At 46.2% G+C, this 24,474-nt stretch overlaps 1 protein-coding gene and 1 long non-coding RNA gene across 20 annotated transcripts in view; one reads left to right on the top strand and one right to left on the bottom strand.

Annotated features, from left to right (window-relative positions):
- LOC105473857 (IQ motif containing with AAA domain 1) overlaps positions 1-24,474 on the top strand; it is a 188,358-nt gene that overhangs the window by 138,630 nt on the left and 25,254 nt on the right. For 10 of the 13 annotated variants that reach the window (XM_011727983.2, XM_071073635.1, XM_071073631.1 and 7 more), the window contains 2 exons: positions 6,813-6,920; positions 10,228-10,427. In XM_011727983.2, coding sequence (XP_011726285.2) covers positions 6,813-6,920; positions 10,228-10,427 — 308 coding nt within the window. Of the gene's footprint in view, positions 1-6,812; positions 6,921-9,532; positions 10,201-10,227; positions 10,428-15,101; positions 15,659-24,474 lie in introns of those variants that run through there. The other 3 variants (XM_071073636.1, XM_071073637.1, XM_071073634.1) reach the window with 3 other exon arrangements.
- Positions 16,777-24,474, bottom strand: part of LOC139357261 (uncharacterized) — a 108,322-nt gene continuing 100,624 nt past the window's right edge. For 4 of the 7 annotated variants that reach the window (XR_011610163.1, XR_011610166.1, XR_011610165.1 and 1 more), the window contains 2 exons: positions 21,616-22,156; positions 16,777-18,650 (listed from right to left, as the gene is read on the bottom strand). This is a non-coding gene — a long non-coding RNA (uncharacterized lncRNA). The remainder of the gene's footprint in view (positions 18,651-21,615; positions 22,157-24,474) is intronic. The other 3 variants (XR_011610168.1, XR_011610169.1, XR_011610167.1) reach the window with 3 other exon arrangements.

Genomic DNA, 24,474 nt, shown 5'->3' with positions numbered 1-24,474 from the left:
GTGTTGGAGACAGGGCCTTGTGGGAGGGGAGTGGATCATGGGGACAGTTTCTCATGAACGGTTTAGCACCATCCTCCTTGATACTTTCTTCGTGGTAGTGAGTTCTCACAAGATCTGGTCATTTAAAAGTGTGTAGCAATCTGGACACAGTGGCTTACGCCTGTAATCCAGCACTTTGGGAGGCCGAGGCGGGCGGATCACCTGAGGTCAGGAGTTTGAGACCAGCCTGACCAACATGGAGAAACCTCATCTCTACTAAAAAAAAAAAAAAAAAATTAGCCAGGAGTAGTGGCACTCGTCTGTAATCCCAGCTACTCGGGAGCCTGAGGAAGGAGAATCGCTTGAACCTGGGAGGTGGAGGTTGCGATGAGCCGAGATCACGCCACTGCACTCCAGCCTAGGCAACAAGAGCGAAAGAAACACCATCTCAAAAAACAATAATAATAATAAAAATAAAAATAAAAGTGTGTAGCACCTCCCCCTTTTCTCTCTCTTGCTGTAGTTCCCACCATGTGAGACATCTTGCTCCCTCTTTGCCTTGTGTCACGATTGTAAGTTTCCTGAGGCCTCCCCGGAAGCTGAGCAGATGCCAGCGTCATGCTTCCTGTATACCCTGCGGAACCATGAGCCAATTAAACCTCTTTTAATTATAAATTACCCAGTCTTGAGTATTTCTTTATAGCAATTCAAGAACAAATTCATACAGACTCTAAGTGAAAATGACTCAATCTAACCAAAGTAGTCAAATACCCACCAAAATCTGGCATACTTTGACCTTGTCCATATTTTCATTTTTTCCCAGTTAAAGTCCTTAGCCTGAAAGATGGCAGTGTATCTTCCTAAATCCCCACATCGTAAAATAGAGGAACTAGAAAACAAGACCAAAACCCCCCAGGCAACACTTGCACCACAACTAAATGACAAATTTTCCTCATTGAGCCCCAAAGTACAAACTTTAGGGACACCAAAGGACCTGAGAATAGGAGACCCCAAAATAACCAGAGAGCAATGGGCCAGGTAATGTGCAGTGGGCCAGGTAAGAATCAAAGCTGAAACTAGGAGGGGTTTTGCCCATCTCCATAGCAGATGAGTGCAAAGGACCCGAATAAGAAAGTGTGAAGGGGCTGGGACAGTGACTCACCCCAGTGCCTTCCTCCACAGGGCCCATACTACGAAGAAACTCTTGGGAGTGAAATCAAAATTGAACAGGATGGGAAAAGTAAAGATGAAACATAGAGAAGACCCAGAAGAAATTAGGGAAGGGGACCAGAGCCAGAACGTCTCAGAAAGCAAGCCACCACATTTTTAGCATCTATAAAGATGACAGAGGAGGGAGCTCTGTGAAACTGGAAGAGCTATCCTGCGCCACACTTCCTTCTAAAAGTGTTGGACTATTCACTCATATAAATTTGAGCAATGGAAAAGCTCAAGGTCAAAGCCCATGCAAAATTATCATAAGAAAAAAAGAATAAGAAAACATTAACATCCCAAAACGACATCTCCACAAAGCAGGTCTATAGTGAAACCTACTATTGCAAAACAATATACATTCAGAGACTGGGTGCGGTGGTTCATGCCTGTGATCCCAGCACTTTGGTAGACTGAGGTGGGCGGATCATTTAAGGTCAGGAGTTCCAGACCAGCCTGGCCAACATGGAGGAACACCGTCTCTACAAAAATTACAAAAATTAGCCAGGTGTGATGGCACACACCTGTAATCCCAGCTACTTGGGATGTTGAGGCAGGAGAATCGCTTGAAGCCAGGGAGGTTGCAGTGAGCCAAGGTTGTGCCAATGCACTCCAGCCTAGGGGTCAGAGCAGGACTCCATCTCAAAAAAAAAAAAAAGTTAATATACATTTAAAAATTATAGAAGACGTGTGAGAACAGCATAAAATAGAATAAGTAAAACCCAGAAATGAGGTGAGAAATCTCAATAACTATAAATAAAGGGGAAAATGTTATGGAAAAAAACAAATTATAATGAATACAAGAGCAAATAAAAATAATAAATAATGCTTTAGAAATAAAAGGCAAAAAGACAAATTTTTTAAAGCAAAATTAGAAATGAAGGATATTAAAAGAATTCAAAAGAGCATATCAAATATTGATGACAGACAAAGAAAATCCAACATACACAGATAATACGAGTCCCTAAAGAAGAAAATCAAAGCAAAGGAATCGAAAAAATACAAAGAATTTCGGCCGGCCACAGTGGCTCCCACCTGTAAGTAATCTCAGCACTCTGGGAGGCTGAGGCAGGAGGATCTCTTGAGACCAGGTGTTTGAGATCAGCCTAGCAACATAGCAAGACCCTTTTTCTACAAAAAAAATAACAAATAAAAACTAGCTGGGCATGGTGGCACGCACCTGTAGTCCCAGCTACTTAGCAGGCTGAGGCAGGAGGAGCACTTGAGCCTAGGAATTCGAGGTTGCAGTGAGTCAAGATCACACCACTGCACTCCAGCCTGGGTGAAAGAGCAGGACCTTGTCTCAAATTGCGATTTTATAAATATATATAATTTTAATTCATGAAAATTTCTTTTAGGCCTTTTCCTGTTTAGAAAAAGAAAGCGCAGCTCGCTGGTAATGCTCATTTAACTTTATGTGAACGTGCTGTTTAAGGCTGAAGCAAATCTGACTAATTTTCAACGTGAAAATAAAATGTAGAAACTGTTCTTGGAGTTATTTCTAAACAGAACTAATATCAGAATCATCTGAATCATCAGGATTGTCTATTTCCGAGAAAATCAGATTCATCAAATGAATCTTCAGCCAACAACCATTGGAAAACAATGTCAAGATCATGCATAGGAATGCTACGTTTCTTAGGATTTGATATTTTCAGCAATCAAGAATTACTATATTTTCTAAATGGAAACACCACTACTGAAAACAGAATGCTATAAATAGAATGATGTCTTTTGTTTCTGAAGTCAATATACTAGAGCTATGCAAAAATAATAATAAAAACGAGATGCTTCGTGGCAAAGTTTTCTTGGGGCAAATGCTGCAGCCGAAAAGCATCTCTGGTGAGTCTTCTCAGGGCAAACAGGAAAAGGGTTTAAATGTTTAAAAAAACATTAAAACCACATAATGAAAGACCACACTGTCTATCTGAGAATATTGACTCAGATTGATCAAGAAGACAGTCTATTGAAAGTGCCTTTGGGCATCTATGTAAAAGAGATCACAGGACTTGGAAAGGAAAGAACATTAGATTATCGTCAGACTTTTCCACAGCCATGCTTTACACCAGAAGTAAATGGAATAGCATATATAAGATGCTCCAGGAAAGGAAGCAGGATTCTAGGATTTTGTACCCAGTCAGGTTTATTTTCAAGTACATAGGACACAAACTGATAAACATGCAAGAACTCAGCAATTTTCCCCCTGAGCCCTTCCTGAAGAATCTGCTAAGAATGACCTACTGACAATCAAAAATGGCACGAGGGACCTTGGCACGAGGATTGGTAGTGAGCATCCTCCATGTACCCATAAAACCAATAGAAAGTGAGGGCTTCAGGAGAGAGAGTACGGTGCCTAACAGCGGTGTGCGCTGCCAACATGGCATTGCAGACTTTCTGCCTTAGGGGGACTGGGCTCTTGCACAGCTGGGAGCTTCTTCCTGATCTCGTAAACTTGGGGAGCTAGGGAATGGCCCCCTGCCTCTGGAAAGCACACTGCTCTCAGCACCCAGCTAAGTCATGCCTCGTCATCTTGTCTAAGAAGAGAATTAATAAGATGAGGACCCAGGCACCCTCACTCACCCTTGGGTTCCCTGGTTTCGAATTTATTATCTTGTTTCCTTTTTAACACCTTGACAACAGAGGCATGGCCCAGAGGGTTCCTCTGTTGCCCATTCCGTTGCTCCAGAGGTCTGTGCTACAAAGCCTCAGTGCTCAGAGCCCTTTATTTCTTCCTGCTTCTAGAGAAGGAGAGAGGGTAGATGTGGGCTGTTCCTCCCTAGCCCTTCATCCAGGTGGGGCAGGGGCAGGGATCCCCAGACACAGAACGTGGTTTCCCAGATGGATGTCTCCACCAGGCCAGGAATGCGCTACACAGATCCTCCATGCTCAGCCGCTGGACACAGAGTTGCTTTTTATAGTCTTGAGATTTGTAATCCCACTCTTTCCTCAACACCACTGAACTTCCAACAGTCATTAGAATCACAGCAGATGAGAGCTACAGGAGACTGAAGGGGAGGAACGGACCCAGAGGATGCCAAGCCTGCATTGCAGAGCTCGGGAGGACCCCTTCCTCCAGGCCCAGCCCTCAGCTCCCACAGCCCACCCCCACCACCCAACCCACTGCTTGCCGCACCCTTGCATGGCCACCCTGCTCCAAAACTGGCCCTGTGCCCAGCAGCAAGCACCTGCCACAATCTCAGGTGTGCGAGAAATAGCAATTTCCTTATTTTCTTTAAATCACCTTAATTTGGCTTCACAACCCCTATACTAACAAGGTGATTTAAACTCAGTCCTTCTTGCCAGTCCCCACCCCTGCCCCTAGATATCGTCAAGGCCCCAGTTCCCAGGTAGCACCAGGCTGCAGAGATATTCTGGGGGTGGTGCCCATGAAGGCCCCCCAGACCTCCAGGGCCTAGGGGCTGGATGCCCGCTGCTCAGGGGCCACTGACCAGTCTCTCCTCCCAGGCTCAAGGAATCTCTCCTTCCTCTCATCCTTCTGAGGCTGCCTCCCTCCAGGATGCCAGGCCTTTCCTTACTCTTTCTGTGCCTCAGTTTCCACTACTATGGGATGAGGTCATTACAGCGAATGCCTCACTAAATCGCTGTAAACATTAAGCGAGTTGCTGGATGGAGCACCCCAGGCTGCACCTGCACGGCGTTCAGCTGCTCCCAGCTGGCGTGTGGTCGGCGATCTTTGGTGATTCTTGGTGTAAAACCATCACCTCCCTCTCTGCTTTTTTCTTCACGTGGTGCTCTGCCTCTGTGCATGTCTGTCTCTGTGTCCACATTTCTCCTTTTTTATAAGGACACCAGTCCTGTTGGATTTAGGGTCCACTCTAATGACCTCATCTTAATGAAATCTATCTGCAACAACCCTATTTCCAAATAAGGTCGTGTTCTGAGATGCTGGGGATTAGGACTTCCACATAGAATTGCAAGGGGATTCGATTCCACCTGTCATGCAGCCCCTGTTTGGTTTTCTGCCCCTTGTTCTGGGTTTCCTGGCATTTTCATGCCCTCTATCCCAAACGCCTTTTCATCTGCCACTTTCTTCTTCCCTCCCCTGTGGAAGATCTGATGTCTGTGCAGGGAATCCTGAACTCTCCAAGCTCCGAATGCATGGATGGGAAGGGGCATGGCTTGTACGCGGGGCTACTGCAGACACAGGAACGTGCTTTCAGTGCGAGTCTCAGAACTTGGCAGGCAGCCCAGGCTACTTGTGTCCTTGCCTCTGTTAGAACCAACACCCACTAATTCAACTGAATATAATTTGTTTAAACAAAATCTGTTAGGTTCTAGAAAATATGGTGCGTCTGGAGATTAATACGGGTTTAGATAAGCAGGAAAATTGGGGTCACTTTCCTGTCACCTTTAATGTCATGTTTACTGGCAATGAGCGCTGGATTTAACGGTTGTTACAGGATCTCTTTCTATTCTAGTGGAGGCTAAATTAACCACTCTTCTGTTTATTACCTGCTCATTAAAAAGTGTGGTATCTGAAGCTGTAATAGATGCTTTCATTATTGCTCATTCTCCCAACCAATACCCATTGTCCTTGCCAAGGACTTTTTTTATGTGGAGGCTCTGAAAGGCTGCCCCCCACCCCACAACAAAACAGCAGTCACTGTCTGAATTTTAACTCTGATTTCCTTAGCATTTGAAAATGCTTAAAAGCTTGGGATATTTTCGGTGTTTCCTACACACATCAATGTGCATATTGTACTTGCCGTACACGTGTAGCATCCGAAGCTCTGCAGGACCAGGACTTGCTATAGAAAGAAAGCATCGGGGAAAAAAATCCAGACACGATGATTCATTCATTGAATATTTTTACTCCAGATTCAGATACAAATCAAGAGAAAATCATATGAACCTATAAAGGTCCGTCCTCATGACAAATGGAGACAGCCAAACTAATTTTCTTGGTGACCTTATCTAAATTAGTTAGAAAATAACATTTCAGATTTATGACTAGTTACAATTAAGCCCTTTGATATCTTCTAATTAAACCTGTAAAGATTTATTTCTATATTATTCCTTTGGTAATCTCTTAAAAATATAAAAATGTAAATGAATATTACCCTCAAAAGGAGATGTTTCTATTTATCCTAAATTAGACTCATACCCTTCCTTTCAAATGACTGCATTTTACACTCAGATTTACACTGCTCCAATACAAATTCTACATTTTTTGTAGAATTTGATCTTAAATAACTTATTTTTAAAGTTTGCACAAATGTTATACCTAATCTCTTGGAATGTAAATAAAGCAAAGCCCCCTCTATTTCAGCCTTTTTTGTGTGTCCTCCTTTTTAGCACTTTGCCCCATGTCACGTAACTCAATATTCAAATGTTGTTTTAGGAAGTATTAGGAGGTTAATATAATAGTCAACATAATTCCCAGTTTACTCTAGCTAGTAGAGCAGGGCTTTCTTGCCTGGATAGTTTTTCTTCAAACCTTTGTCTGAGAAAAGAGGTGTTCTTCATAATGACTCTCCTAATAGGATTCTGTTTGCTCTGAAATATTAAATTTGTATTCTCTGATCGTTTTTGCAGACCAAAATTATGCAGCTCAGACCAGTGCTGTTTTCCATTTATTTTTCCTCTGTTTCTTTTCTCTCCAGGTGAGTACAGCTACCTGGGGACTACTCTTCGCCAGGTATCCATAGAACCCATGCCCTCCCTCCTGGATGTCAGACAGCTCATCACGTTGTACGGAATCTGGCCATTAGGTAAAGACTCGGCGTGCGCGGATGTGCCTTTTCCAAAGCAGCTTGCACCACTTGCTAGTTTGGACGGTGTGTTCCTGTTTGTCAGCAAAAGCGCACTGCAGCTTGACTTTTCCTTCTGAGAACTCTGAGTGGGCACAGTTTCATTTTGACAGTGTGCCCACGAGCACACAGAGGACTCCCAGGGAGGGCGCCTCTACACCCTCTCTGTGTGCCTGCTTAGCAGTGCTGGGCTGAAGGACACACGGGCAGTGAGCTGGGGAGACAACAGGCAAAGCAAGTACCTGCAATTACGATTAATCGAATTAGAGAACAGGCTAGGGCTACCACTTGCCTTTTACCCACAGGCTCCTACTACTAGGTCCTAAACAGAGGCAGCCTTTCAGGAGTCAGTGCAAGTGTATTTCATGGATCTAAAGGATCACCTTTAAGGCCCTGCCAGTTTTCACCGAAGTCTACTCTCACTGCTAAATGAGGTTCAATTGTGACTTTTTTCAGACAGACACACTAGAGCTCTGTGGTGTGCAAGTGATGCAGGAAAGATGGGCTCTCCGTAACACAGATATCTGCGGCTCACGTTCGCTTTTTTCTCTTTTTTTTTTTTTAATGGCTTTGATATGTGTATGACCTGAATCACCTGGGGCAGGGACGGCAACTGCAGCCAGGAGTTTCAGTTCTGACAACAACTCTCAAATAGAAGTCACATTCTGTGTGTTTAATTTGCTTTACAATGAGATGGGGGTAGTTCAAACCCTTAGTGTTCCACTTTGACTTCAGAACTTAAGCCTATTGGCAAGAAATAGTTAATTCCTCTTCTAAATTAATGTCAGAAGTAGTAAATGGAATTTACTACTATAAATGGCATTTGCGATTAATATATATATATGTGTGTGTGTATATATATATATATATATTTTTTTTTTTTTTTAAATGGTGGCCACTGCCCAGACTAAAAACCCGGCCACTCAGCAGAGGACCTTGAGAACATCTCGTGGCCGCTTACATACCTGGCCAGGAGTCACCAGCTGCAGCCTAGGGCTGGGTCTTAGACTCTGAAACCACGTTGGTAGAGAAGAGGAAGCCCAGGAAGTATCTGGTCAGCATCCAGCCACCCTCCTGGAGGTATTGCTGCCACACAGAGATGATGGAGAACGAAGGGAGGAGGCGTGCTCCCAGAGCAGAAACCATGGCCGCTGTTTCATCGCCTGCCAGACGCCTCCAGGTGGATGTGGTCCAGCTTTTACTGATTCATAAGCAGTTCCAAGATGCAGAGGCACTTCCTTGGAGTCACAGGGCTAGGAAGGGGCTAAACTGGGTTGAGGACACAGAACACTGGCCTCCTTGTTATCTCTTAATCCTCGGAAAGTTGAACAGGGCTCAAGTGCGAAAACTGGAACCATACTGTGTCTCTTGGTAGCTCTACAAGAGGGGCAGGAAGAGCTGTGGACACTGGCACATGTGTGTCCTGCCAGCTCCTGGGCCCTCTGCCCACCTTTGCCCTCCCTGAGGTCAGCCAGGCCCCAGTTGAAGAGGCCTCCCTGGGACCACCCTTTTCATGTCTCTGGGTGACCTTGGTGACCACCTCCTTTCTCTGGAAGGCCACTGCCTGTGTCACTGCCACACACTCTCCCAGGCCCACTCACCCGCCCCTGCTCCTCTGCCTCCTGCCACCCCCTCCCAACCCAAGACTCTGTCCTCAGCACTGTTCTCTCCTCCCTCCCCCGCTCCCAGAAACCTCTCCCGGCCCCCTGGCTTCAGCCAGCACCCCTGGCACCTCCGTCCCACACCACCTTTCAGGGCCCCTAACCGCTGGCTCCTCACCCCTCCCTGTGCCAGCCTGGCTTCCCGACCCCACGTGAAGCCTGCCCACACACCCCCTCACTGCATGCTACCGTTCTGCCCGTTCCTCAGAGGCCAGCCCAGGTGCCCCCTCCTCCTGGAAGTCTAGCCGGAGTTCCCCGCGGGGAGCAGTTTCTTCTCTGAGCTCCCTGTGGCTCTCCTGGACCTTCACACCGCTTGCCTCCCGTTCTCATTATGGCAACTCAGGTTCAGCTCCGCCCCTGGCCTGAACTGTCCACAGCAAATCCAGAGTCTTTTCCACATTTGTGTCACTCCCCGCCACAGCCCCCACTCCCACGGGCCCCGCCCTAGCTCCCAACCAGGGCCAGCACAGAGCAGCCTTTGATACCCAGGTGTCCAATGCAGGGCACATGAATGGCATCTCTCTCCTGTTGTGGAAAACAGCCTCTCCTTTATCCCGTTAGATTGCCGCAGCCCCTACTAACCACAAAAAAAGCACACTCATTGAATTACATTTTGAAGAGAATTTGCTCAAAACCATTTTCTGAGTTTATGTGGAGAATGGTAGTAGGTAACCATAAGAATGACATGTCTAATCATCACTTAAAGTTTCTGTATCTTTTCAATATACAAGAAAAAAGAAAAGCATAATCATTTTATTGGCATTTATAGATTATCAAAAAGAGCCCATTAAGTGACAGAACGCAAACTAACATGATAATAAATGATTTGATCGCAGCACTTTCCAGAATTTAATCCCATTCACTTTTCAGTTGCTTTGTGCCCAGTACCTGCTCTGCTTGTGTTCTCTGCAGTGGAGAAGACCCACACCCGAGGCCCCTTCTGGGCACTAAGGAAATTGACAGTGGTGGAGAACACAGGGCATGAACCTCCGAATGACTCTAATCATCCAAGTCACGTTATTACCAAGTGTCAGGTTAACTCTGCCGCTCCTGACAGCTAGAAACCAGGGCAGGAGAAAGAAGTTCAGGCTACTGCTGCCTGGATCTCCGTCTTCCCTTTATCTCACAAGAATCACTAAATGGTAGACAAGAGGGTTGCAAGGAAATAAACACTTAGTCAACCTTATCGTCTGTGTCTCCACATTCCTCTTCCCAAGCTTGCAAAGAATTTAATGCTGCTGCTGACAAGCAGAGAAAGCACTCAAAAAAAAAAAAAAAAAAAAAACAGCCAAAGGTAAGCTATTGCAGGAATGCTCTTTAAAAATTATGATTTTAGGGGAAATACTGATGTGGAGAGGGGGAGAAGAAGGGTATTAAGGACCCACAGAGACCCTATGGCTCCACCACGAGCCCTGACATACAAATTAAAGGTGTCACGGAGCCGGCTGGGATGGAGGCGTGTCTCTGGTTTGAAATGCTTTCGACACCTTTATCACTGTTGCAGAAAGTGGGGTCACATGATGCAGTTTTGACCTTGAGTTATCCTAGTTGAAGAACCACTGATTTTCTTGGCAGAACATTAGCACCTTTGCCTCTGCCTTTTTTAGGTTCTGCAGCAGTGCATGAGAAAGCTCCCTTGGTGAAATCGCTGCTGTTAGCCGGGCCGTCTGGGGTAGGGAAGAAAATGCTGGTCCATGCCATCTGCACCGAAACGGGAGCCAACCTCTTCAACTTGTCCTCCTCTAACATTGCTGGGAAATACCCTGGCAAAAATGGCCTCCAAATGATGCTGCATGCAGTCTTCAAGGTATTGATTATATTTCTTGGTTTCCAACTCTCCTCCCTTTCAAATTACATTTCTAAACCCTGCAGACAATTTCTGTTGGCAGACAAGCATGACTCTCTTACATTTCCTCATTGTCTACCCCTGCAAATTACTTCATTATTGCATATGGCCAAACACACACAATTAGAAACAACTTCTTTCTTTCCGTAAGCACCCTACTGTGCCGTCCTGATCACCCTCCCTCTGCCACAGGAACCCTTCTGGAAATGCTTTCATGTCTCATTGAAAATTAAACCCACAATTGCTTTGTTTGGCCCACCTCACTTTAATAATTGGCATCAGGTAGAGATATTTGCATTATTTGGATTCTTCCTTACATGACATGAGTTACCAAGGTATGGCACCTTCTGTGCTTCTGTGCACTCCTCACACAGGTGTGATGGAGAAGCCTGTAGGCACCTAAGCCAACCAGAGTAATGTAAAGACGCGGTGATATCACAGGATCTGAGCAGCTCTGTGATCTTAGCTAAGCTGCTAGCTTTCCTGAGTCTCCATTTTATCATCACAAAATGAATGTGTTTAAAAGAACTTTGATACAGAATATTTTTTATTTAATACAAAGGCTTTACAAAATTTAATTTCTACTTGCTTGAGAACCTCCAGGTTAGCCTTATGCTATTCGTTTCAGTTAACTGCCATGCCAGCGTTTACTGTCTCAAAACCTACTTGGTGGCAAACACTGTCCCATATTGGAGGCCAGGTGTTGGCTCTGTGTCTGCTTTCTGAGGGGCTGTAAAGCATGAGAGATGCTCCGCAACGAGGCGGTTTACAGGAATGATAAATGGACAGGAACATCTCCTCCTTAGTGTCATGCTAATACACTAAGAAACAAGGGAGCGACAGTAGTAGGATTTCTTCCCTTAGCCACATGGTCCCTCCCACTGCAGCGACTCAGGACATGCCACTCTCCTTTTCTCTCATGCTTGTAAGGAAGGAGTTCAGAGAGGAATCTGTGGAGTATACAATGTGTAACCACCATTTTCATGCACATATGATCATTGTACAACTTTTTTTTGAAATTTATATTCAAGTCATTTACCTATAGTTGATGCTTGAACAACACAGGGTTTGGGGCACTAATCCCCTGTGCAGTTGAAAATCCACATATAGCTTTTGACTCCCTAAAAATCTAATTACCAATAGCCTACTGTTGACTGGAAGCCTTCCCGATAACAGAAACAGTTGAATACCACATACTTTGTATGGTGTATGTATTATACACTGTATTCTTATAATCAACTGCAGCAAAGAAAATGTTATTAAGAATACCATAGAGAAGAAAAAATCTATTTACTCTTCATTAAGTGGAAGTGGATCATCATAAAGGTCTTCATCTATGTCTTGTTCACATTGAGGAGGCTGAGGAGAAGGAGGACGAAGAGGAGGAGTTGGCCTTGCTGTCTTAAGGGCGGCAGAGGTAGAAGAAAATCTACGTATACATGCACAGTTCAAACGAGTGTTGTTTAAGGATCAACTATACCTTTCATTTAGTTATTGGTTTCATTGGTTCATTTCATTGTTTAGGTTAATTTCATACTTTTTAGTATTTCAAAATTTCTGAGAATTTGGAGGAGCTCTCCAACTATATGCATTTCTATATTTCTCCCTGTAGTACTGTCAGTGGCTTCACATATGTTGAAGCACTGTTATGAGATACATCCATGTTTAGGACTGTTATGTCTTCCTTCCTGGTTGATTATTTTATCATTATGAAATGACCCTTTTTGTCCTGGAAATACTCCATGTCTTGAAATCTACCTGGTCTGATACTAATGGAGCCACATCAGCTTTCTTATGCTGAGGGTGTATGGTATATTTTTATGCTGTTTTATTTCTAATATGTCTATGTCTTTATAGTTAAAGTGCATTTCTTATGGATAGCACACAGTTGGGTTTGCTTTCTTATTCAATCCGACAACATATGTCATTTCACTGGAGCATTCGCTCTGTTTATTTTAAATTCAATTACTTAAATGATTGAGTTAGGTCTACCATTTTGCTATTTGTTCTCCATGTGTTCCATTCCTCTTTCATTCAACTTCTCTTTTCTTGCCTTCTTTTTGGTCTTTTTTAATTTTGTTTTTCAGTGGTGGCCTACGGATTACTGTAGTCATTCTTCACTTATCACAGTCTATGTAGAATTAATATGGTATTTTACATAAAATATGAGAATCTGGTGACAACATAATCCACTTGTTATCTCTGTCCTTCATTTTCTTATTATACATTTTACATCTATAAATGTTATATATACCCCAATAGAATGCTATTTTGCATTTCACAGTCATTTGTGTTTTTTAAAAATTGAGAGAAGAAATACAGTATTTTATACATCTCCATGTATTTGCCATTTTTAGTACTCTGTTTGTTTCTGTCAAGTTAAGTTTTCACCTGGTATCATTTCCCTTTCAGCTAAAGAACTTCCTTTAGCATTTATTTTAGTGTAGGTCTGCTGGCAACAAATTTTCTTGGCCTCTATTTTATTTATCTTAAAATTTTTTACATTGCCTCCATTTTTGAAGGATATTTTTGCTGGATATAGAATTCTGGGTTGACCTTTTTTTCAGCACTTTTAAGACATTATTCCATTGTCTTCTGGCCTTCCTTGTTTCTTATGAAAAGTTAGCAAATTTTTTAATTATTTATCTCCTGTGTGTAATGTGTAGATAAATAACTCTATCTCCTGTGCAATCTCCTGTGTCATTATTCTCTGAATAGTTATAAGATTTTCTCTTTGTTTTGATTTTCATCAGTTTGACTATGATGTGTCTAGGCATTCGTGTTTGGTTTTTGTTTTTGTTGTTGTTGTTGTTGTATTTATACTGCTTGTAGCTCACTGTGTTCATTGAATCTGTAAACATATGTTTTAAATCAAATTTAGAAACTTTGGGCCATTATTTTCTCCAGTTTGTATTTACTGCATTCTCTGTCTCTTGTCTTTCTGAAGCTCTAATTATATACACATTTGACTGCTTGATATTGCTCCACAAGTCACTGAGGTTCTGTTCTTTCTAGTTCCCACACTGGATATTAATCTGTATTCAAATTTACTTACCCTTTCTTCTACCATCTCTAATCTGCTATTCAGCCCATCTTGTGGCTTATTTTTTATTTCTGATCTTCTTATCTTTTGCTTTTCATTTCTAGCACTTAACGTTTGCTTATTACTCGTTTTCATTTCTCTGCATAGTTTTCTATCCACCCATTTCATACAACCATCTTTTTCCTTCAAGTCTTTGAACTTAATTGCCTTAGAGCCCTTATGTGCTCATTTCAAAATCGGGGTCATAATGGGGCCTATTTCTATTTGACTGCTTTTCCCTTGACCATGTGTCACATTTCTCTGGTTTTTCATCTGATTGATAATTCTTACTGTGTATTAGACATTGTGGATGGTACGTTGTAGAGCCTCTGAAGCAAGCGGGGCTTTGTTCTAGCGGGCAGTTAAATTACTGGCTGATCAGCTTGAACTTGCAGAGGCTTCGTTTTCCATTTTGTTAATATGGGTCTATTTTGACTTTGTCTATGGTCCAAAACAAATCTCTTAGTCCTGGAATATGGTCTTTACTCCAAGGTTTCAATGGAAAGCCTGTTTACCAAGCTCCTCTGACTTGGCAGTAGCTGAGGAATGTGCTCTATTCTTTTAGTTTTTCATCTATTGCTTTTCACTGAGCTTCTTAGAATCTTCCCCCACGCAAGCACATATCTAAAATTAGCCAATGATTTGAAGGTGAGCTGGAATTTGAAGCCAGGCAACCTGACTTGTGGCTTCCATGTGCTTAACTACCAGTAAGCACTAAGTTCTTCAGAGGAAAGGTAAAATGAACCCATCCTCTTGCCCAAAAGAACACCTGAATTTGTTCATTCTAAACATAAAATTTTGTTGACATTTGACATTGTCAAGTAACAGACAGAAGCACATAAATATAAAAATATTAGTGTTTTGTGAGCATCCACATATCCCAGACTATTCCATACATCACTATGTATTAAGTCATTCAGTCCTTACAACAACTCTATGAGGTAGGCATTATCATTATACCCATTTTTCTGATAAGAAAACTGAGGCACAAGTCATTTGAGTAATTTTCTTGGTTGCAGTGCAATGATAGGATCTCACACAGCCTGGCTCCAGAGCCTCCAAGTTTCAAAACTGCATTATACGGCCAAGTGGGGCTGAGTTAAGTATCCGTTTTCCGACCCACCAAACAGTGTAGTAGCTCCTGGTGTGAATCTAGGACAGAGCAAGGATGTGACCTTTCTGTTCTCACTCTAGGAAAGTCTTTGTTCCTGCTGCTGAGAGATTTTGTCTTGATACCAGATAAGTGATCTTTGCATCTATTAGAATGATCACAGACTGACGTTGTGTGGACCGCAAAATGCTGGGTGTCAAATTATTAAAATGTGGAGCACCACATTCATCCACCTGGGCCACTTCGTGTCAGAGTGCCTGACACACACCTCATTAAGCTTCACCTTTCTTGTGTATATAACTGATTAATGAAAGACCCAGAGGTCTCAGGAGTGGGAGCCATTCAATTAAAAATTGTGTGCAGTGAGGCCACCGTGTCCCAGTGTGACTGACAGAGCAGCTATCCGCATTGCAAAGAAGTATTTGCTTTTCATTAACCACAGGCAAGTGGGACAGGACGCTTGCGCTGGTACGTTGGCGGCAGGAAGCTGGAGTGCCTGACTGTGCCGTGTGAGCCGCAGAACACGGGCCGTGGCTCGAGGGCAGCAGAATATGGTTCGTGGCATTTGCGGGAGAAGGTGAAATAACAGAAGGGCCTGATTCCTCATGGAGTCTTCCTAGAGAGAAGTCCTGTTACCAAGTTAATCTCGAGAGGCTAAATCAGGAAACTACTGGGAAATACGCGTCATTTCTCACTTCAGGCAGGTCGTATTCGCCTCACTCACAGCACTGTGGAAGCACGCAGGGAAAATGAGTCTCTGATTTGTTGCACAACCGTAAATTCAAATCCATTTTGTGATCATTGCATTTGGAGGATTTCTTTATTTTACACACAGTGACTAATAGAATAATGAGTGCGGGGTGAGGGGAAGCGTTTCCTTTTTAAGAAATGCGTTTACAAGTAAATGACTATTATTTCAGATTCCCTATACTACTAAAGCTATACATGGAAAAGAATATACTTATCTTGGAAATATAAGGAATATTTGTCTAACCAATTAATAAATATTTGACAAATGATGAACATGCAATAAGCATTTCACAGGTAAAAGAATTTATAAGGCAGGGCTGTTGCCCATCACCCACCCCAGGTACCAGTCTCCTTGAGTCTGTATAACAGTAAATCAGGGCACAGAGGAGCGGGAATGGCTTTTTCTGACCTCTGCCCTGGAGTCAGGCACACGCTAAGGCGTTTTACACATACTTTCTCTTTTAATTGCATCAAAGCTCTCATGAGGTAGGAATTAACATCCCCATTTTACAGATGAGAAAACTGACACTCAGAGTGCTGAATTTCAACAAAAATGCAAAAGAACCAGAGGACTGACCTCTGGATTTCAGTCCAGGTTGGGCCCCAAGACCATCGCATGGCACCCCAGCTGGCCTCTGGGGAAGCCTCGGCTCCGCGTGCCCCTCCCTGTGGGAGGCTGTGCCCCCCACAAGACACAGGGATAAGGCTCTTCCTGGGCCAGCGAGTCTGCTGGGAGTATCCCAGTGTGAGACGGTGAAGCAACTGAAGGCCATTCTGCTTCTTCCTGCATCCCCCTTGCCAGTGAGACTGCCCCCCACCCTCCAGACTTCTCATTAGAGAGGCAAGGGGAGGCCAGGGCAGGGCGCAGGGTAGGAGGCTGGACCAGAGGACGCTTCAGCGGCCCCCTTGGTCCTGGGCAAGGGTCCTCTCTGCCCCCGGAGGTTCATAGGTTCTGCTTTCCTGCCCTCTGCTTGGCGACCTGGCGCCTGAGGGCTGAGTTAGAGTGAGGACCTGGGAGAATGGGGCCAGGGCAGTGTCTGCTGTAGAACACGTGGCTCACAGGGGTCTGCAGCATCTGGACAAAAGGGACCCTCAATGCCCTTGTGCCGCTGTACCACCCACCCAGCTCAGTACCACCACCCGGCTCCTCGGTGGGCTCACCGCCAGCAGCCTATGGCAGCACACCAAGGGCTCTCGCCCAGATGTGGTGTGTGGTGGTGTGGACGGCGAGTCTAGGTGTCCGCAGGGGCGCCTGGCCAGTTTCTGTAGCTCGTAGAAGGAATGTTCCTCATAGAAGACTTCTCTTCCTGATTAATAACCCAGACAAAGACATTGCTGCTATTTGTGGATGATTGTATTTAAAACACACACACACACACACACACAGATGTACAATTAGTGTAATAAATATGTTAGTCTCGTTTTACAAGGTGGATATCAGTAAGGATAATGCAAGGCCTACACCTGGCCACCAAAACAGGGCTGATCAAAAAGGAGGGGGAGAGGAAAGAGAGGAGCAAGGACAGGGGGAAAGGGACGCAGGATTTAGCGACTCCGGTGCAGCCTCAGGTGTGGACATGGTGGGAGGCCAGTGCCCTGAGTCTTGAGCGGGTCATCCATGAAGAGGCCAGACTCCTCTTGCACCGTGTGCGGAGGCAGCTGCAGGCTGAGGAGGGGCGTGCACACAGGCTTCAGAACCTTTTGTTCTTTACGGAGACTTTATTTTTCAGAGCAGCTTTCAGTTCCTGGCGAAAAGGAGGAGAAAGTGCAGACAGCTCCCACATAACCTGTTCTCACATAGGCAGGGCCTCCCCACTCTCCACGCCCCACCGTGGGCCACACCCACCATGTGCTACAGTAAGGAACCCAGACCGACACCTCACTAGCGCCCAGAGTCCGTCAAAACCCGCTGTCGGTGGGGGTGCAGGCCTCTGGACGGCCAGTGAGGCCTCTGCCGTTGTTTCCACTGCCTGGAACATCCGTGTCAGTCCTGGGAGGCCACGTCAAGCCAGACACCGGGGAGGGGCCCAGGTGGGGAGGGAGACCTAGACCCCCACACATGGGAAACGTCTCGGAATTCAGACACATGCACCCGCAAAGAAAGAAGGAGAAAAAAGAACACGAAAGAAAGGCCCTAGGCCACGGTGGGCCATGTAGCCGGGTCCAGCGGTGTCAGAGGCTGCCGTGGGAAGGGGACTCCCAGGAGGAAGGAAACGAGGGCCAGGCTTCTCCAGGACCCGGGATACACATCCCACTCCACCTGTCCAGTGACGACAGGGAGCACCCCACGGAGGCAGCGTCAGGCTGTGGAGGCCCCGGGCGCTGTGTCAGCCAGGTGTGGAGACACAGTCTGCAGGCTGTCAATCACCGAAACCACAGCGTGGCATCCGCAGGTGTTCTGTAGCGGGGACGATGCCGGACCAGGGCTTGATGCCACAAGCATTCAAAATGTTTAGGCAACCCGGAAACACTCGGGGTGGGGGCGATGGAGGTGCCTTGGGAAGTTAAGAATGGCTTTGGACACAGGCTTCTCCAAGCTGGCCAGAGTCCGTGCCACCTGGCGAGAATTCATTGGCCCGGTGTGGTGGGCAGAGGGCTGGGGAGGAGACGGGGCTTCAAGAGTTAAGTTCAGGTGGTTTGTAAGCCTGATGCCCCCCACCATCCAACACCTTCCCCTTGAACACAGTCTGGAGAAGCACTAATTGCATCGACATGTTCCTGTTACTAGCACCAGCCTGCCCCCGACACACACACACACAAACACACTTACACACGCACACTAACACACACACGCACACTAACACACACATGCACACTAACATACACTCACACAGGTGCACACTAACATACACGCACATGCACGCACACTAACATGCACACTAACACACACATGCGCGCACACTAACGCGTACATGTGCACACTGACACATGCTCATATGCACTAACATGCACACGCACATGTACACACACTCATACACACACTCTCACATACACTGACACACACATTGACCACATATACATACACATACATACATGTCCTGTCCTAGTTACTCTGCCCAGTCTTTCCTGTGAACCGCTGCATCCCAGTTCCTCTCTGGTTCTTTGCTCTGCCTCAGTTTACCTCCCATCCCACCCAGGGTCAGCCCAGCCAGGCTTCTCTTTGTAGTATACCTCTGCCCTTCTTTTGATGATCATTTATGGTTTATGTCCAGCTAATTGCAGTGAGGACTTGAAGTAACCTCTGCAAGTACATAAAAGGTATTACAAGGAAATAGAAACTTAAAATATAATTTTTCAATAGTGTAAATGCAGGCCAAAGTGTCATATGAACTATTTAAACAGAATCCAAGTGACCACAGTATGGGAAAGTGAACCCTCTCCCCCTGCAAATAGGCCTCACTCCCCCATACCCTCCCTAACCCCGCAGCACCTCACTCAGCGTCGCCCATTCAGACACAGGCAGCTGCACCCTCTACAGGCAGGGACCATGTCTCCCAACTCCCAGACACCCCTGCCTCCTACCACAGAGCTCTCAGATGCACCGTAAATACGTGTGGGATGAATGAATGAGTGAATGAGTTTCAGCTGAGACACAGCAGCTGAAAAAAACAAGTAGCTGTTTTATTCCTGCAGTTCTCCTTGGCAAGCAAAATAGGATTCTTTCAGAGAGAACCTCCAAAATGTCCAGGGGTCATCTGGGCAGAGCATCTTCATAACTCATGCGTGCCGAAACACAAACAGGTTTTAATTGTTGAGCCATTATCCCCTGAGAATCTAATTCTGATGGTGAAGGTTTGACAGTGTTTCTTTGGAAAATACAAAAGATCAATCCCATAAAATGCATGTGGATGGAGAGGTCTTTAGTTCTTTGCTAGAACTTGCTAGCATTTGAAAAAGCACACGGTGGCGATTTGTCTTTATTTCATAATTGACACAAAACAAAAACCCTCTAGTGATATTTGATAGGAGCGAAGAGCCCTCTACTGGCAGGCGAAGGGAACTATCCAACAGAACTCTGGAAAGTTCAATTATGAATTAATTAATGTAATTGTCCATGACCTCAAACTATCTGTGGGTAATTTCAATGAAGCCTTTTCATAGCTAAATGAAAATTAGAAAAGCAAAGGATACCATTTTTCATTAGCAAATTGGCAGAGAGTTTTTTATTATTAATCCTTGTTGAGGAGAAGAGTGTGGAAAGCCAGAGCCCTCATTTATTCCTGGGGACAGTGTAAACAGATGGAACCCCAGGAGGGCACTGCGGCAGCACACGCAAAAACGACACGCACAGAACGTCCGGGCGCCTCCACCTGGAAGCCTCTCCTGGCAGTCATTCTAAGGAAATTCTCAGCCAGCTGCCCTAAATAAATACTATTTGGAGTAGTAAAAGATGGAAACCATCTATACATTCAAAAACAGGGGGTTAATTAGAACCCTAAACCTGGTGCTTCCTGTGAAAATTGATAATGGAGAAATAACTTTCATATGACATGAACAAGGCAGCCCATAAAGCAGCATGTGTTGAACAAGATCCCATTTTCGTAAAGGATCTGTAAGGACAGGAAATGTTCGACGGTTGATTCTAGGTGGAGGGAGAAAAGGTGTTGTTTATGCCATTCTGTATATTCTGAGATTTTTACTAAAGAACACTGCTTTTCCGCAAACTGTAAGAGCAGATCTTATTCCCAGCAGAGGTGCCTGCAAACATTTCTTGTGTGGCCTGCACACTTTCTGCAGCAGCAGCCACCCTGCCCTCTGGTGTCTGTGGTGCAAGGAAGATGAGCCCTTCTCCTCCCAGCCCATCCTCCTGCCTTCTGTCCCTAGCCCATGCTATCCGCAAACATTTCCTGGGCACTGACTACTCCAGTGCCACATCCTCCCCAGGCTTACTGTCTGCCCGTCTTTCTGCAGGAGCTCTCCCTGTCACCTGGCTCTGTTCCCTCCACTCCCTGCCAAGGCCACAAGTGACCTCCTCATTACCAAACTCTCTGGCCAGCATGGGCCACCATTGGCCGCCCCCCTCCCCCGCTTGTTGGCCCCCTGGTTTCGAGGCTGGCTATCCCTCCAGACCCGTCCCTTCTCTCCACAGCTGCTGCCCCTTGGCAGCCCAGACCTCCTCCTCTATCATCGTCTTCCCTGTGTGGCCCTGGGCTCTCTGCCACCCTCTCCTGGCCTCATCCACTGTCCCCCTTTACTCGGGAATTCCTTCCATCCACTCGAGGCGTCCACTGCTGGTGGTTTGCTGTGGCCTTGGAGGCCTTTCCGGCCCTTGCCTCTCTCCTCCTCTCTGGCCCCAGCAGCCCTCCCTGCCTGCCCCACTGTGCGGGGGCTCATGGCAGCCGACACTGACCTCATTACCATCCTCTGCACATCTAGCATCGAGCCCCCTCCCGCAACCCACAACCCACTGTTATCGAGTCTGGCCAGTCCTGCCCTCCCCATCCCGCCCTGCCTATCCCCCGCTGCATACTCTCATCTTCTCCCTGCAGCAGCCCCGCAGCACCTCCCTGCCTGGGCCTTGTCCTCACTGTGCCACCGCCCACACCTGCCTGCTCCCCGAGGCCGGCACAGCTCCCACCACATCCTCCTCTACACACTCCCCAGAGGGATTTTTCTGTAACATAAAAAGGATCAAAGTTCTTGATTTAAGTCTTTTCCATGCCTTCCACAGCCTCTAGGATACAAGCAACCTCTGTAGCGTGGCCACGCACTTTTCTGACCCCTTCCAGAAGTGCCAGGCACTCCCCGTGTGCCCCAAGTGAGGACACCTCACCCTGTGCCCTGACACCTGGCCCGAGCAGGGCGCTTCCCCCCACTTCAGACCATCTGATCTTCTGGAGACCTTGGAAGGCCTGTCTGCTTTAACCGCTATCTGTGGTCTCCATTCCTAGTTCCCCCCACCTGCCCACTTCTCCCCCTTTCTGTTGTTGGTGGCCCTCACTGACATCCTGATTTCCTTGGAACACCCTCAACCTCAGGTCTGCTCTCTCCTACCACAGGTGGGCTCCTGGAGGTCAGGGACCCTGCATTATTACTCTTTGTGACCTTGGCACCTAGCACAGTGCCTGGCACATCAAAGCTCTTCTGTAAACGTCTTATAAAGGAAGAAATGAAAGAACAGCCTTCATTCTACATTCAGGGCCAAACTTAGCAAAACCTTTCTTCCCCATGGCAGTCTTTCACACATTTGAAAACAGCAAACTTACCTGCCTCCAGTCTTCTCTTCTCCAAGAGAAGCAACCTCTGTCCCTTTCATCCCTCCTGGACAAAGCAGCTTCCACGTGACACTGCCTCAGTTTCCATGCCTGTCTTCTCTGTGGTCAGACCTGAACATGGTCACCAGGGGTCCCGCGACCAGCAGCCCCCCTCAGCTTCCCCAGGGGAAGGTCAGGAAAGCCAGAGATCCGAGCTCTGGAAGGCAAGACAGTGATGGCTTTAGGATTCTTCCTGCTAGGATGAAAGATGGTAGCGGATGATACAGGTCAAGGGTAGAGAAACACTTTAGAATAGGCATCCCGTCTCCCCTGGCAATGTGGTGGCCATGCAAGGCCTTGTGGGTACTGGGCAGACCCAGATCCCACTCCCACCTCCAGCACTTACCAGTTGCTGAGCCAGCACGTGACTCACCCCTCACCTGGCTCTGCCTCAGCAGCCTCATCTGTGAAAGGGCAGAGCCACGGGGTGTGGTTGGCACTCATGGAGCATGTATCCAGCGAGGATGGAAATGGTGTCCTGGACGCCAGAGCACTTGGCAAACAAACGTTAGTTGTATTGTTATCTTCATCCGAGAACACTCTTAGAAAGCGTTTTCTGTTTTGTTTGGTAATAATTGAGCCCTTCCAAACCACATCACTCCAGAGTGCCCCGTACAACCTGTGTGTCCCCAAAGCTGGTGAACTAGGGAAAGGAATTCCTTCACAGGTGTGTGTTAAAAATACAGGAAGCATGGAATTCCCCCATTAGTTCTGAAGGAGCTCCAACTTAAAGGAACAATCACTGACGTCACAGTCAACAGAACGGTGCCACCGTTTTCAAAACAACTGATTTAGAATCAGATGCTGGAAACAAGATTGTGAGTCTCAAATCATTCCAAGTTAGTACGATTCCTGTTTCAAGGCTGCGCAGCTTCGTTTGTTAAGAGCAGAAAGAGAAAAGTTAATGGTGAAATTCTTGGTATTCACATCTGCAATTCCCATCTGGGTTGAGAAAATAGAGGTCCCAATAGGAACTATGGAAAACCCATTGCTTGCCACGTGGACATCGTGCGAAGTAATCCACAGCAGCCACGAGTGCAGTCAGCTAAGACGAGAGACGGTTGTTTTTGTTTGTGTTTTTAACTTTTATTTCAGGGGTATGTGTGCAGGTTTGTTACACAGGTAAACTTGTGTCACAGGGGTTTGTTGTATAGATTATTTCATCACCCAGGCATTAGGCCCAGTACCCAGTAATGATTTTTTCCACTCCTTTTCCTCCATCAAACCTTCACCCTCAAGGAGGCTCCAGGGCCTGTTGTTCCCTTCTTTGTGTCCATGTGTTTGCACTGTTTAGCTCCCACTTATAAGTGAGAATAAGTGGTATTTGGTTTTCTGTTCCTGCATTAGCTTGCTAAGGATAATGGCCTCCAGCTCTATCCATGTTCTTGCAAAAGACGTGGTCTTGTTCTTTTTTTATGGCTGTATAGTATTCCATGGTGCATATGTACCACATTTTCTTTATCCAATCTGAAGAGACAGTTGTTGATGTGAAGATGATTTCTCCATTGATTTCAATTCTAAAACTAAGATTCTTAAGAGGTACTGAAAAAAATAAGGTCTTGTCTTTGTTATTACAAATTATCTTTTCTCTAAGAAGTGTAAACCTTTTTACATACAACGTCCCATGTTCTTATTTACTTTTGGGCTGAAAGTAGGGAAGCTTTTGACTTAAAATAGCTGTAAGGGAACAGTGGCCCCTTGGAACTTGCCCCCTCCTCGCTCTTCAGCTCTGTCCCTTGGCAGCAGTGCCCAGGCCATGTTGGAAGGAAATTGGGGGCTTGCACCAAGGAGCTGAGAGAATGGAAGACTTGGAGTTGAAAGGGATTAGGAAGTGCCATGAATAGACTGTGGGGTTGTTAGGCGTGGGGAATGAGACGAGGGTGGATACCCAGGCCTCTGGCTTGGGTAGGAGCAGAGTCACACAGGGAACCGGCAGGCGGCAGGATGGAGGGAGGGAAGGTGGCCTCCTGAGGCTTCCCATTCCATGTGGGAATGGGAACCTCCGGCCTGGAGCTCTGGATGTGCATTTGGGTGTGGTCAGCACGTAGACACCAACTGAAGCTACCAGAGTGGATGAGATTAGCCCTCGAGGTGGTATTGAGAGAGTGCAGAGAAACCAGGGCAGGGTCTTTGGGCACCTGTGCCTAAGCCAGCGCATAATAGACATCTCTGCTTCCGGGTGGGGCTTCCTGACCGTGGCTGCTCTTCAGCATCATCTGGGGAGCTTTCAAAACTGCGGATGCCGGACGACACCCCAGTCACGCTAGAATCTCCAGGACTGGGACCTGGAGGTCGTAGTTTCCAAAGCTCCCCGGGTGATCCCAGTGAGAAGCACGGAACTGTCAGTGAAAGAAAGAGGCTCGTACTCGGTCCCTCCTCTCTTACCTGCTGCTGTGAGACTCCGCGCACGGGGATCTCTTTTCTCCAGCTTCCAAGCACGTGTTGTTGTCAACACCACCTGGTGCTGTTGCTCCTGACTGGGTGCGCTTCCCGGTTGGAGTGACCCTGTTCGGACAGGACCCATCCCGTTCCTCTTCCTGCCCTTGCTACTCTAGCGGAGGGTATGGTGCCCAGCCGGGATCAGTATAGCTCAGTTCAGTGTACAGCGTCGAGCTCCATTTCCAAAGGCCCTTGAGCACGCCCTGCATTTTCTCCTGGATTTCCCTCCCGCCGCGACTTTCTGCTGCACACTGACCAGAACTCAGAGGCCCCTTCGAATCTACATTTTATGCAAAAGCTTTCTTTGTAGAAGCACAGAATGTTTAAGCCAGAGAATCACGTAATACTTTGCTGTGATCTACCAGAGAGCTG

Source organism: Macaca nemestrina, chromosome 11 (genome assembly GCF_043159975.1).
Source record: "Macaca nemestrina isolate mMacNem1 chromosome 11, mMacNem.hap1, whole genome shotgun sequence".
NCBI classification, from domain to species: domain Eukaryota; kingdom Metazoa; phylum Chordata; class Mammalia; order Primates; family Cercopithecidae; genus Macaca; species Macaca nemestrina.
The sequence above is the reverse complement of the archived record's forward strand: the minus strand, read 5'-3'. Positions and strand labels throughout refer to the sequence as shown.